Consider the following 14,855-nt stretch of genomic DNA (forward strand, 5'->3'; position numbering starts at 1 on the left):
GGTGTCCTAGTGTAGCCCCCCTTGATGTCCTGGATTGGTCCCAGGTGTCCTAAAGTAGCTTTTGATGTTCTAGAGTAGCCCTAGATTTCCTAGAGTAGCTATAGATGTCCTAGAGTAGCCCTAGATGTCCTGGAGTGGTCCTAGATGTCCTAGACTAGCCCTAGATGTCCTGTGATGGCTCTAGTTGTTCTAAAATAGCCCTATAGGTCAGACTAGATGTCCTAGGGCATGAACTTACCTGTGGTTACTATTACAGTGAATGTTTTTTTCTCTCCTACAGACCAGCTGTATTTGGAACATGTCAGTTATGAAGGTTCTTGTTCTACTTTTGCTCCATGTGGCATTAGTGACTCCAGGAACACAGATATGCAAAGACCCTGATGAGAATGCCTACTCAATCATCACATGTGGAGCTCCCGGGAAGAACGGTCTACCAGGTATTAATGGGAAAAATTGATCAAAGGGGGAAAAGGGTGAACAAGGTAAAAATTAACACAATTTTAGGTGGATGTGGCACTGTTAAGGGAGCTTTAAAGTAATTTAAACATAGATAACACAGATTCAGTACTGAGTTATTATGGATTGTAGAAGTTGCTATGACCCTGTACCACCCTTCCCTCCACCCCAACATTTCTAATCAAGGGTTGATGTCAAAAGTACAGGAAGAGTCTTCAGAATTTTTGTTACCGGTAACAGAACCCGCCATTGCAGGCTATGCAGTAAGAAGAATTTGACTACCTGTCTTAGTAGTGTAGGTTTATTGTCCTTAGATCTTGTGATCATCCCAGCCAGCACTGAAATTTACCCTGTATGACTAATGTAGTCTTCCTCGGGCTGTATAAAATCCAGAGTGATCTAGAGTATCCTCCGAAAACTGATTGCTGTTTGTAGTTCTTCAAAAAACATAGTTTAACCTTTCTGGATCTTCAGACATGGCTAGTGCATTCGAAGTCTAAAATGGTAAAACTGTTTTGGTTTTGTTCAGTAGGCTCTGGGATTTTATTTAAAAGTTGTCTGGGCAACTGTAAAGCTGCCCGACCACTTTTATATTCTAGAGGAATATAGAGTGCACAAGGTCCCTCATTTATGATTATTAAACTGATAAGCTGTCAAGGTACTGTAGCACTCTCTAGTAAGTGTGCTCGAGTTAGTGTAGGTCTGTTAGGACAGGCAAAACATAGTTGGCTAAGGGCTAAGCCTGAGCTTTGTAATCTGGGTCAGGGTTACTTTAGGTCAGGGCTGGATGACTCATCAGGCAGCTCTCTTTCTCGCACTTCCCCTTGGTCTGGAAGTTTGAAGAAGCTTCTAGAGCTGGAGGGTGGGAGTGAGGAGTGGCTGCCATGAATATTTATGAGGGCCTCGACCAATCCCCAGCAAAAATGGGGCTGGAGGGGAGCAGGTTCACCTCATAAATAGACATTAACCATGCCAGCAGGGGGCAGTGTGGTGGAAGATGGAGATGGAGTGCTGAGGAGGATGTCAGTGGCCCTTGAGGGTGCCCCATAGTCTGGGGGGGGGGGTGACCTTGGACTGGGGCTCGGGTTCTTGAAGGTCCCTTCTACAACACACAGGAGGAGGCTTTCCTGGAGGCAGGGAGGCAAGATGAGAGGACAGCAGCAGCAGGTCAGCACGTCTGGGAGATCTCCTGAGAGTCAGCAAGGTGGACTGTTGAGTGTCAGTCTGGAGGACTGCAGGGAGAAGTTAGCCTTGGGTGATAGTAAAAGGGGCAGCTGCACCCTAGGGGGTTTGCAGTGCCTGAAGAGGTAGTGCTGGGATCAGGATCTACAGCAGTGATGAAAACTAGATACTGAAATTCTACGGCATACCTAATGGGCCTTAGGTTCCTGCCTGAAATGGGCCATTGCTTCATCTGACAGTCACTTATCTTGAGTGGCTGTCAAGTATTCTCAGTGTTCCAGCTAGGTTCTGCAAGTGTGTGCTGGAGTGAAGAAGAGGAGCTGTATACGGAGGATAAAAAGGTAATGTGTTCCGCGCTAAGGAAAAAATGTTGATGTAAGTAGGCTGTAGCCTCCCTTAACTATAGCCAAAAGGCTATATAGGTATGAGCAAAAAGAAAGTGGGAAATGGCGCTGTCTACTGGTATAGTGATCAAATCAATAAAGATAGGCTAGGGGGTAGGTGGTGGTAATAGATTAAGTTGCGAACATACAATAATACGGGGATATATTAATAAATACTGTAAGTGACAATGTATGTGCAATAAATACAATGATAAGTAAAACAACTAGTAAGTAATAAATCAATAAGCAGTAAAATACATAGGTATAGTATAAAATATGGTGTAGGTGAAGCAATAGTGCAAATAATAAATGGAGAAATAAATAATACTAAAAAGTGCTGAAATAAATCCGTGATGACGGAAAAATGAAGATAAAGTGACCAAGTGCACACAAAGATATCAAAAAATGATAAGGTGTAATCTCACGGTAAGGAATTATTAAATATATAAAAGTGACACTGTGCACATGAAAATATTAAATCAGGTGAAAAAATATCAGCCGGAAATGGTATTCAATAAAGTGACAAGTGCACATAAACAATCATGATCAAATAAAGTGACTACCCGTGTCAACTAACGGAAGCAGTCCATATATAAAATAGGTGACAAATTCTTCATGCGGCAATACCAGTGGTGACCCAGTGGTGGGTAATATGGTGAGGTGCTTGGTGGCCCCTAAGGTAAGTAGCAGACTCACCAGAGATACCCACCCCACGGGGTCACCACTGGTATTGCTGCATGAAGAATTTGAACTTATTTTATTTGAATTTATTTATAACTTTATATTTTATTCTTTCTTGACTGATTAGGTCTCCCTGGAGTTGCTGGACCACCTGGAGCAAAAGGGGAAAGAGGAGCCAATGGGGAGCAAGGTAACTGGGAACTTGTCCACTAAAGGGAACCCTCTCTGCTTACATGAATGATTCCTATGACTTTAAATGAAAATACATTTTAAAAGCATGGCTCAGTTTTCTAATTGATATTTTACTGACGTGTCTAAACCACGTAGGTTGTGGGGTGGGGGAAGGCACAGGCTGTTGGCATACAGAAGGAAGGAACAACACACACAGTGGCTGAAAATGCGAAGTTATATTGTTGAACCATTCCAGATACAGTAATAGAGTCTATCTATTCAGTAGTATGAAACAAGCTGCAACAATCACAGCTGTAGGCAGGACTTGCATAGAGAGAGCGATGCACAGAGGCTGGCAGAACCTAGCACAGGGAGCAGCTAGATGCAGTAAGCAGAAGTACCCCAAGAAGTTCTGACGACAATCCCTATGCTGTTCTTCCTCCTCTGGAAACTTTCCCTACACTAGGCACACTCTTCCTGTCAAGTAGGTTCCTGTACCTAACCTAGCCACACTCAGGACTGCAGTGAGCTAGGGCTCTTTTTAAGCTCTGCCCTCACTAAAGATGGCCACAGACATTACCCGGGTGGCAGCTTTTAATGGGACAGCAGCCCACCCAAGGATATGTATGGAGACCTAAGAGAAATGAGAAATGGGTATTCCTCCTGTCCTCCACTTTCCCTACATAGTGGATGCAGCAGTGCCACCTGTGTAAGGAGGTCAACCTGCACCTGCCTACACTTCCAGGCTTTGACAGATGCAGTTCTCTGCATCAACTCTCGCAAAGCACAATAGAACAGTGAAATGCAATAGTGTAAACAGATGGTTAACCAAAAAGAACACAATAACAACAAACAGTATAAACAGAATATTTGGCCGGCAGTTGCCCCAGTTAGACCGAATAGGGCAGCTACCCTCACTGGAATCTCCAGCTCCTCATCAGGATTGTCATTTACTTGAGCTTGACCAGGAGCCTCAGTTGCTTGGGGGTTATCATGGTTAAGCATAACACCCTCACCTGGGCTCTCATTAGTGTCCTCAGGGGAGTCCACAAGTTCCTCAGGACTCCTAGAACTTTCCCAATCCTCTGCTGAGTGATCTTCCAAAGAAGCAGCATCGGTTTCATCTCCAGACCTGGGAGAATCAGTGGGGATCACATTGGTGGGTGGCAGATATCACTCAACTGGAACTTCTTTAACAGGGGGAATGTCCACAGGATTAAAATCCCGTGTGTCTGTAGGGGGCTCAATAGAGCCGCCTCCGCCCCATACACAGATTCTGGTGGAGACAAATCCTGTTGACTTCAGGGCCCTCAGACACCACGTTATATACCCGGTATGGGGTGGTCTCCCGCCGCGTTTCCAGTCTATTTCCCCTTTATAACTTTGGATTTTTCATTAGCACCCCATCCCCCGGCTACAGTGGGGGATGGGGATATTTCCTCGATCCCCATTCTCTAGGATCCACAGCAAACCCAACAGTTTGTGATTAATGTGCTCCCAGACCCCATTGCCTTGTGGATAGTAGGGGGTCCTGTGGACTTATGAATTCCGCTTAAGCAACAAAACTCTGAAGATACCTGGGACTCGAAATTGGGGCCCTGATTCGACAGAATGCTCTTGGGGCACTTGTAGGGCTGAACCACGTGATTCCACAACAGCTTAGTGGCGGTTACAGCAGTTTTGTCCTTTGTGGGTCCACTATTGCAGATTTTAAGAAGTGGTCTATGAACAACAAGGCATAGCAGAACCCAGATGGGGAGGCTGACACTATTAGGTCCATAGTCACTAGTTCGAAGGGTTCTGGGGTTCATGATGAATAAAAGGGCTGTGTGTTCTGGGGTGACCTTGTGTGGAGAATAAGCCGTACATTTACAGAAGGCTCATTGCATCTCATTCCTGTGCCTCAGTCTGGTTCACCCCCAAGTGCCCACTGCAGATATTCAGTTATTGGGCTGTAGGTACAGGATTTCCTTAACACCTTCACGTATCCATCAGTGGAAAGTAAAGCAACAGGCTGTCATCAACATCTATGGTTAAAATAAAGAACTTTGACTAAAAGATATTTGTAGGATTTATTTTGGCCTTCTTCTGCACTCAGTATATAAAGATATAACTTTATTGGTTTTGTTTCACTAACTCTATCATTAAATATGTTTTATATTTGACAGGACCACCAGGACTAAAAGGGGAAAGAGGAGACAGCATGGCTTCAGGTAAAAGACCATGTTCCTTGAAAGGGAACGTTTCTTACTTACATATTTACATGTTGCTTTATTTTATTTCAGTATTAAAGTTAAACTATTAGGCCAGGATCACATCTATCTGGTTTGCTTTTTTTAATGCATTTTTAATGTGTGCTATAGCACATTTACACAAGTATAAGAAATAGTCTGAATAACGCCTTCCAGTGACCAGAGTTGTTAAGCCAGTTTTCCAGTCCTAGAGCTTTGCATGGACAAGATCCAGATGATTTGCCTCCCAATGGGTTCTACCACACAGTTCTGCTTCTCTAATGGTGCTAAGCCTGTGAAGGAGAAGACATACTTTATCCAAGGCCTTAGTACACACATGGTTCCAGGTGCAATGTGGCTGTTGCCTACATTCACATGGAGGTCCAAAACACTAGTACGTAGGGGCAAAAGAGGTACGACAAGGGAAGACTACTGTCCACCATCCCAGACCAATCATTCCACCATTATACGACCACTCCTTCTCCAGAGCTGGCTGCTTCCTTCTCTCTCCTGGTAAAAGATATAGATAATTAAGTGGCTATCCCAATCCTGCAACAATTGGACTGTCTTGCCTAAATAGGTTCCTAAGTACATCTACTTGATGCACATGTAGGACGTAAGCCAAATCACACATAAATCTTATAGAATAATTTCCTTTACTGAAATGTAACACGAATAATCCAAACAGTTGGTATAATAGCAAAATTCAATATACACTGTAAAGTCAAATTGTACTCATCAAGTTATTGGTCGATATAGTTAACAAGAGGTTCCGTATAAGGGTTAAAAGAAAGCAAATTTAGCAGTATTTCCAGGCCTGTGGCCTGAGGTGGGTCTGCCATTGTTACCAGTTACCTCTCCAGCCCATGTGAAATGCGACCCTGGGTGTGAGAACTGACACATTGACAACTCTAGCATCTTTGTTTGGTTGTTTTATTGTATTTTTAGGGGATGGGAGAAGGGAATGAGCGGGATACTCCTTTGGCTCGACTATGTACAATTCTGGGACTTTATAGTAAAAATGCTCGTTAGCGCTGTCTTGACGCCAGCCGACGCTAGCCAACGCTTACTGGTGCTTTGAACACACTATCTCTGAAAGCTGTGCTGGAACTCTGACTTAAGTCCAAAATATCCAAGACTGTAGAACATTGAATGTCTGACACTGCTTGTACTGCAAAGTCACTGACTACTCCCTCCAGCCCTGCACTGGCTGTAAGGTAGCTTGCTGTGGATTCCTGTATGGCTGCAACTCTCAACTGATGCACTCACACTGTGCACTAACTCTTCAGGGCCCAAACTGCAGGTGCCCCCTTTCACACTTCATGGTCCTCAACCTAGGTACCCCCTCTATCACTTCAGGGTCCTCTGACCAGGTACCCCCTTTACAGCTAGCTGATACTTGGATCCTAGAACCTTCTCCGGAGTGGTCCCCACTGACGCTAGGCAGAACCCCAGGGGCAATCCTCAGTACTCACGACCTGTGTAGGCTTTCCTGGGACTGGACCCCTCTCGCTCACCGCTGGTTCCCCTTCAGCTCAACTCAGCACTCTCTGGATTCTCAGGCAGCACCCGAGACATCCGCTTCCTCTGACAGGAGGAGAGACAGCCGTCCTCTCCCTCCTTCCCGCCAAAGATCACGAGTCACGCACGCCCCTCAGACTTATACCCACTCCCAGAATCCTTTGCAGCAGAATCTGCCTTCTGGGGTAGTTACAAGCCTGAATGTGTCCCTGATTGGGTTTCCTCCACTGCCCTATGAGAAGCCTCTCACAGAGCCAGTGGGGAGACTCCCCTCTCAGCAGGCACACCTGGAAGCCATGACACCCTAACCAAAAAAACAATTATGGCCATGCTGTTAGGCAGACGAGGCCCACTATGCATTTACCTAGCACCTACCTGTAGGGTGCTACACAAATATACAGGGGAAGACAGGTATTGTGATAATCACACTTAAGTAGTAAGAAACCTGATGTAAGCTATACAGTATTATCCCATGATCAGGCCTGAAGCCTTCAATTACAACTTGGGTAGCCCAGAGGGTCAACCTACTCTCTTAAGTTCATGCATGTTGTTTAAGACTTTACTTCTTCCAGACATCCCTCTACCATAAATCCCTAAAGTCCTATGGGGGCCTTGGAGGTTTTACACATATGGAAGAAATGGGGATGGCCTGTAAAGTTGCTGCCATGCACTGGATCCTGCTGTAGGTGATCTTTTTGGCAAGTAATGCAATTAGTTGAGTTAGCCAAAGTGTGATTTACAGGCCCAGGGCTGTAATCTGGCAGCAGCAGACCCCTGTCTCTGATTATCTCTGTGAGCATATGACTATGGTGGAGCATGCAACCAAGATAGGGGTTATTATATTACTCCTGCCTACAAGATCTCCAATGGTTAGCACAGGGTGGAAGCCCTTTCAGCCCAGGGTGTAATTACATCCCCTTTAGGGTGTGGAATGTGTGGGGGTCGCTGATCACCCTTTCGGTGGTCGCAGATGAGAGCTTGGAGCACTGGGGTTTCTCTAAACTTAACACTATTCTTGTCCTAAATCCCAAGTTCACATAAAAAATAAATAAATAAATAATAGGCACAAGGGATATTGCTTACCTTCGATGTGATGTGCCCCTTGTGCTCCTGTGTCCCACCCCGGGCACTGTATTCTTCCAGTGTAGTGGGGGTTATTAAAACTGAGGCTGTTTTGACAGGTACTCATCAAGAGTGCCCAACTTTTTCCCCTCTTTCCATCCACCCCCATTCAAAAAGCTGTACTACAACTTCTATAAATGAAACAGGGTCTATGAATAGAGGGGGCCGACCTTTCAATCATTCATAGATCACATTTCATTCAAAGAACCTGTAGCTATGGCTTCTAAGAATAGAGGAGTGGGGAAGAAAGGGCTGGCATAGGTGGGCACTCTAGATGTCAGAGTTCCCACCACCGCATTGGCAGATTATGGCAGTGGGGGTGGGGAGGACATCAGAGGAGAAAGATTTCTAATAAACCAAGACACAGCAGCACAAGGGACACACCACACTGAAGGTAAGTAATATCCCTTGTTCTAATTTTTTTTTTTTTTCGATTTGAGTAAACATAGGCATCAATGGTGTGCCTCTGTTGGCACTACTGGGTCTACATGCCTCCCCACTGTGGTGCCTAGAGTACCTGCGCAAACCAGGTATTTACTACATGACATGGCCTGAGTGCACACTCTTCCTGAGCCACCTTGTTTTCAATGGGGTTACTGTGGCTGCACACCCCACCTCTTCCTTTTTCTGGGTGGGAGTTTGGATCAGCAAAATTTCACCTGCATTGCTCAATGCTATCCTATCGAGGAAAACCTTGTTTTCAATGGGGTTACTGCGGCTGCACACCCCACCTCTTCCTATTTCTGAGTGAGAGTTTGGATCAGAAAAATCTCACCTGCATTGCTCGATGCTATCCTATCGAGGAATGTTTCCTACTGATGGGGTCATATCCTGTATTACTGTACATCCTGCTTTTTATTGTCTTAACCAGATCCGATCCTCATGGTCTTCATGGTGGATAAGCCTATGTGCAAAGTTCTCTTTTCCTTGGAGGGTCCTGTCATGCAACATGACGTTGCTTCCATGGCAGTCTGTCAAGATCATTGTTTCTGGATTAAGCTCATGGCACAAGATTCTAGTTCCATCCTAACAGATGCTCTTTCCACAGTGAGCATGGGTGTCTCAAACTTTTTTGGACTGGGGATTGGGGAACAGTTCTGGATGCTCAGTGCACTTTGTCAGAGAAGGAAACTAACCTTCCCATTAACTTTCCAGATCTAAGAGAAACTCGGTTGTCTCCTCTATTGCGAGGACACCAGACGAGAATCAAGTCAGACAGTACTATAGCCATGGCCTACATCCATTATTAAGGAGGCTCCAAAAGTCATGTAAAAAGGAGAAAGATGTCTTTTGGCCTAAGACCTTCTTCCTCCCATAGATGGGTCCTGTTTCCACCTTACCCAGAACATTGTTCTTCCTTCCATATGTCCTGCTCCAAAACATTTAAAGAAAGTTTCCTTCTTCACTTTGTCAGAGAAGGAAGCTCACCTTCTTTTAGGCAATCAGATTCCCTCTTTGAGTTTCCTAAAGATTACTGCAGGGGTCTCCCTGCTTCTTGGTTCTCCATTGCTAGTTGAATGAAACAAGTTATTTTTAGCGCCTATAGTCTGAACTTGTAGTGCTTTCTCCCATAGAGCCATTGATGTTTGGGTTCCCTGGCTCCTGGTGGTAACAACTCTTCGTGCAGTACCGTAATCTCTGACATTCAGGCTTAAGGAAAAGAGTTTTTTTTGGGCAGCATGTTCAATGGGGCATATAACAGCAACAATAATAACAAACAATTGTAGCACTGCCCCCTTGAGGACTGCTGATTTCTTCACTTTTGGGTCCCCCTGGGTTACAATTAGCAACTGCAGCATGCACAATTTAACACTTTACTCCTTGGCTCAGTCAATGAACAGTCTAGGGGATGAAGTTGTTTTTGGTGTTTTATTTGAATTAGGGATGGGAGAAGGGAAGAGTGGGATACTCCAAACTGAACTATTCACAATAGATGAGGACATCTGTCTGAAGATACAGCCAGGCTGCAGATTCACCTTGCCACTAGATGAATGTAGGTCAAGTCTCTATTTAGACAACTTAGATGGATAGATTATCTTTGGGATACCTGCCCAGTATCCCCTTTCACTCCACAGACTGACACCCATCCTCTGACTGGAACCCCTCAGGTCAGGCCCCTAGACACGATCCCCTGTACTCACCATACTATTTTTTGAGGGTCTCCAGTGTCTCTACCCATCCAGACAGTTCTCCTGGACCTCTGGGTGGAGTTCCTTTCCTCTGGTCCCCAGGCCAACTGTCGGTGACCACGTGCCACTGCTACAGAGGAGAATGCAACCGCCAGCCTCCCTCTGGGACTCTGCTCACCAGCCAAAGACTCCACAGCACATGTGCTCCTGGCTTTTATACAGTATCCCATAATGCACCAAGACAGCCAGTCTCTGCCAAACACTGGGACTGTATCAAAGCCTGTGTACCCATTGGTCATGTCTAATCCCACTGTCCAACATGCCTCCCTATGGGACCAGTGTGAAACACTCTCTAGACACAGGTCTGCACACTGAGGACACTGAGCAGACCTAACTCACAGATCCTGCTCTCTGGTAGGCAGAAAGCAAAATAGATTTCCCTGCTGCTCCTCTGATAGGCAGACAGAGCCAAAAACAATACTCTCTCAGTAGCACCTACCCAGGAGGGTGCTACACAATTGCAAACAGTAGCAAATCAGGGTTGAACCAAAACACAGTTTGTTAAAAGCAAAAGATGTTCTGGGTTCAGAAGTTCTGTCTTGCAACTCAATGGGTCTTGCAGTCCTATAGTGACACAGACCTGGATACTGCAAATTTAGCGAGGTTCTACCTGGGAAAGGATGTGAGAAGCAGTCTCTTACCAATTGTGGTGTGCAACCATGGCTTTGTGGGTTCCTTCTCTCCAGGGCATGGTTCTCTGTGGTCCCTCTAGCAGTGATGGTCTCTGACCAGGTGTAGCAGTGTACTCTAGATTCAGTAACACAGTTAAGCACTGGTACTCAGCAGGGTCACTACCCTCAGCAGCCCAACTCTCTTTCCCTGGCTCTTCATTGGAGACTTTCTTCAGCAGAAACTTTCTGGTACTTTTTCAGAAAATCTGAGACATCACTTTTGGGTACAAGGACCCTTCTTATTTTGGTGGTTGTTTGCTTGCACTGCTGATGTTAAAGCCCTAGGAACACATGCAGTCCATTCGGTAAATGCTCAGATCTTGGGAACCACAAAAGTCAAGTGGAATAGTTGGATTTAGTAAAGAGTCATATGGTTGGTAGTCTGAAGTTGTCTATAGGGGGTTACTGCGTTGTGTAATATGGTAGAAATGCTCCTTTGTTTTGGCCATCAGTCACATAGAGGCACATTATTATTTTATGGTGCCAGCTACAAACACTGGAAAACTGGAATGAAAAGTTTCCTCTCAATTTTCAATGTCTCCTGACCAAAAAGAAGTAGAAAAATATTCTAATATTTAGTCCTGAGCATATTTTAAAAAAATATATATATTTATTTAGCATGTGATACTTTCGCCTTAATGGTGTCAACTCTTTTCTTAGCAATCGAAAGTCTTAAATTGCAAATGACTGCGATGGATTCACGGATAAGAGATCTGCAATCAAACCTTGAGAATCTGGTCAAAGGTTAGTCAAATGCTTTATACGGGGGTTACTTTCACTTGGGTAATATATATCTTGTATTTGGGGACAATGGCTAGGTAGAGAGGCAGAAAAGATGGTTGCTTTGGACTAGTGATTGACCGATATAGTTTTTTTATTGCTGATACCGATACCGATATTTTGGTCATCACATATCGGTATCGGCCGATATCTGCCGATATTTTCGGACATTTAAAAAAAAAAATTCCTTTTTTTTACAGGTACTGTTGTGGAGGGATCTGGGGGTCTAAAAGACCCCAAACCCCTCCTCTGCACTTAAAAGCAATCAAAACGCCAAGTTTGGCTGTTTTGAATGCTGTCATTTTTTTAATCTGGCGCAGAATACCTGGAAGTGATGTCATGAAACCCATTCTGGGTTTTTACATGAAGACCCGATCAGAGCTGAATGCAGCTTTGATCGGGTCTTTGGCGGCCGTGCAGGTAGGGCGCCCGGGTCTCCAGAAGGAGGGGGGACCATCCCCTTCAGCCCCTTGTAATGACAGCCGCATTGGTTGCCACATTGGTTGTCATTACAAGACAGCTGACCGTCGGCTATGGACGCCGGTACCGGGGAGATGCCTCTAGCTGCAGGCATCACTCCGGTACAGCACTTTCCCGAAATATCGGCAATATCGGTAACCTTAGGGGCCGATTCCGATATATCGGGGAAAGTGCAGATCAGCCCTCGATATATTGGCTTTGCCGATAATCGGTCGATCCCTACTTTGGACACTTCCGCAGGGGGAGGAGAGCTGAAAGGATTGGAGGTCCAACCAATGTTGCTGAAGTCAACAGCTCATAATCATCAGCAGTCTACTAAGCCAATAATACAAATGCTCAAAAATAGTGCAGCAAGCTTAAAGCCCAACTTCAGAAAACCTAAAAGCATTCCCTTTCAGTGGTAAGCAAGAAAGCAGTGCATTGGTCTTGATGAAGTCAGAACAAGCATTAACCCTGCTGCCCTACACCAAAGGATAATTTTTAGCAGTCCTGGAGTACTCCTTTACAGTAGATGAACACATGTTTCTGCTGAGGCTACAAATTTGAGCAGCTGAGCCCTCTAAATGACAATTATTAGATGGAGGTCATCAATGATTGCCACAGTTGTCCACCTACAGGATCCCTTTAACCTAATAAAAAGTGTCAGATGTTACTTTCTGTGATATGTAAGGAATATACTTGTTTATATGCCCCGCGCCGGTGTAAAAAATTGTGAATAATATGAATTATAAATTAATAAATGATTTAATAAATGATTTAATAAATGATTTAAATAAGTACAAAAATTGTGTATATTGTACAGCTGCTATAGAAATAATGTAAACGTGTTTGTAGGTAAGTAGTCTATAATAGGCTACCTATAGCGCTTGCTAAAATGAATTGCAATAAATATTAATAATAAAATATAAAGTGATATCCATACATTCCATACATGATTTACATAAAGGTGGTTGTTGTGACAATACAGTGATATATAAATGAATTCATATAAAAAATTCCATAAGGTGACTGTAGTGAAAATATCAAAAAAAGTCCAAAAATAATTTTCAAAGTTTGAAATCCAATAGATAAAAAGTGAGTCTCTCGTGCAAACAATGCTTATTCCCAAACAATAAGAGCAAGTGCTCAGCGTAGTGATTACTCAATCCGCTCTGTAGTGCTCAGTGCAGTTTTTTCTTTCCACTGTGATAAATGGTAAGATTGAATCACTTACCAAATAGCGTGGGTCATGTATGCCTTATGGCATCAAGACCAGCCAAGCTTAGGTAGCCTTCCAGGCCTCTAATGGAGTCTCCTCGTGGCTTGCTTTAAGTGGGTAGGATGGCGGGCTCCCCCTCTCTCTCCTCTCACCTCAGGCCAGATATGAAGGAAGACAAAGAAAGCTCTGGATGGTGTAGTATTTTTTATATAAATTTTACTCCCCAATTGGGTAAGAACGTAGTAATACAAAGTATATAAAAACAGTATAAGCCAAAATAAAAAGTAGTTTGCCAATTAAAAAGGCCGTGAACGGCCGCTCGTGGTCGTGTGTGTCGGTGCAAACCGAGTGCAGGGTAGCGAGTGGGAAGACTTCCGGCTTACGTTCCACCTGCATCACACGTCACGTACGCTGTGCGTTCCAAAGCTTACGCGTTTCGTCACATCTGGATCATCACATTCAATCATTTATCACGGTGGAAAGAAAAAACTGCACTGAGCACTACAGAGCGGATTGAGTAATCACTATGCTGAGCACTTGCACTTATTGTTTGGGAACAAGCATTGTTTGCACGAGAGACTCACTTTTTATCTATTGGATTTCAAACTTTGAAAATTATTTTTGGACTTTTTTTGATATTTTTACTACAGTCAGCTTATGGAATTTTAATATGAAATTTTTTATATTGAATTTTTTATATGAATTAATTTATATATCACTGTATTGTCACAACAACCACCTTTATGTAAGTTATGTATGGAATTTATGGATATCACTTTATATTTTTTTATTGCAATTAATTTTAGCAAGCGCTATAGGTAGCCTATTATAGACTACTTACCTACAAAGATGTTACTTTCTTCTATGTGTCCCATGAAGTCTCATAATGAAAATATTTTCTTTTTCCTTTCTTCCTACTGTTACAATTTCTTCATTTGGAAAAGAGATCTCTACAAGCAGCAAGAAAAAATATGTTATAAATCGTTCTGAAGTCACTTATTCCGAGGCCAAAGTCACCTGTGCCAATAATGGAGGTCAGTTGGCCGTACCCCGTACCCCTGAAGAAAACCAAGCCATCTTCTCCCTCCGCAGTCAGGTTAATAAGGACATGTTCATGGGTATAAACGACATCCAGAAAGAGGGTGATTTTAGAGATCTGTCTGGAGAACCTCTCAAATATGTGAACTGGCGCACAGGTGAACCCAACAACCTTAATGGCAATGAGGCCTGTGTGGAAATGTGGGCTGATGGAGGGTGGAATGATGAGAATTGCGAAAGCAGAAGGCCTTTTATTTGTGAGTTTAATCAGTGCCAATAGGCTGATTCTTTAAATCCATGCACCTCTTGTATGCTTCAAATTCACCTTTTATCTTTTTCAAAAACCAAACTTTTAGAGGCTATATTCCCTTTTTCCTCTTGTGCACCCCCAATTACCAAGCATTAAAGTGGTTGTAAACCATTATGTATACCCAGTGAAGTGACTGGTCTCAAGTGATACACAGAGATTAAAAAATTCTCCTACATAAGTTGTACCTGTTTATGTGCAGCAATCTCTTCTCTACCAGTGTTCAAAGTGCAGAATTCTTGCAGCCTGTCTGAGCTTTCAGAAAGCAGGGGGTGGGGAGCTGAGGTTACACTCTGCAAAGCTCAGTGAGGAGAGCTTTAAGAGCTGGTTGGAGAGAAGGGACACACACCCCTTCACACAGCTCACAGGAACAGAGCTGGGGCTGCCAATCACAGGCTGTGTGCTGGTGCTCCCTCCTCTGTCACCTTTGTATCTCTTGATTTTA

The 14,855-nt window shown here is 43.9% G+C and overlaps 1 protein-coding gene across 1 annotated transcript; it reads left to right on the forward strand.

Annotated features, from left to right (window-relative positions):
• The first annotated feature begins 251 nt into the window (after nucleotides 1-251).
• LOC309562901 (pulmonary surfactant-associated protein A2-like) lies at nucleotides 252-14,575 on the forward strand. Its single transcript, XM_082267221.1, has 4 exons — nucleotides 252-482; nucleotides 5,042-5,086; nucleotides 11,268-11,351; nucleotides 14,010-14,575. The coding sequence occupies exons 2-4, from the start codon at nucleotides 5,077-5,079 to the stop codon at nucleotides 14,381-14,383; spliced, it is 468 nt and encodes a 155-aa protein (XP_082123347.1). The 5' UTR covers nucleotides 252-482; nucleotides 5,042-5,076; the 3' UTR covers nucleotides 14,384-14,575.
• The last annotated feature ends 280 nt before the right edge of the window (nucleotides 14,576-14,855 follow it).

The sequence above is a fragment of the Pelophylax lessonae genome (genome assembly GCF_965119305.1).
Source record: "Pelophylax lessonae genome assembly, chromosome: 9".
NCBI lineage: Eukaryota > Metazoa > Chordata > Amphibia > Anura > Ranidae > Pelophylax > Pelophylax lessonae.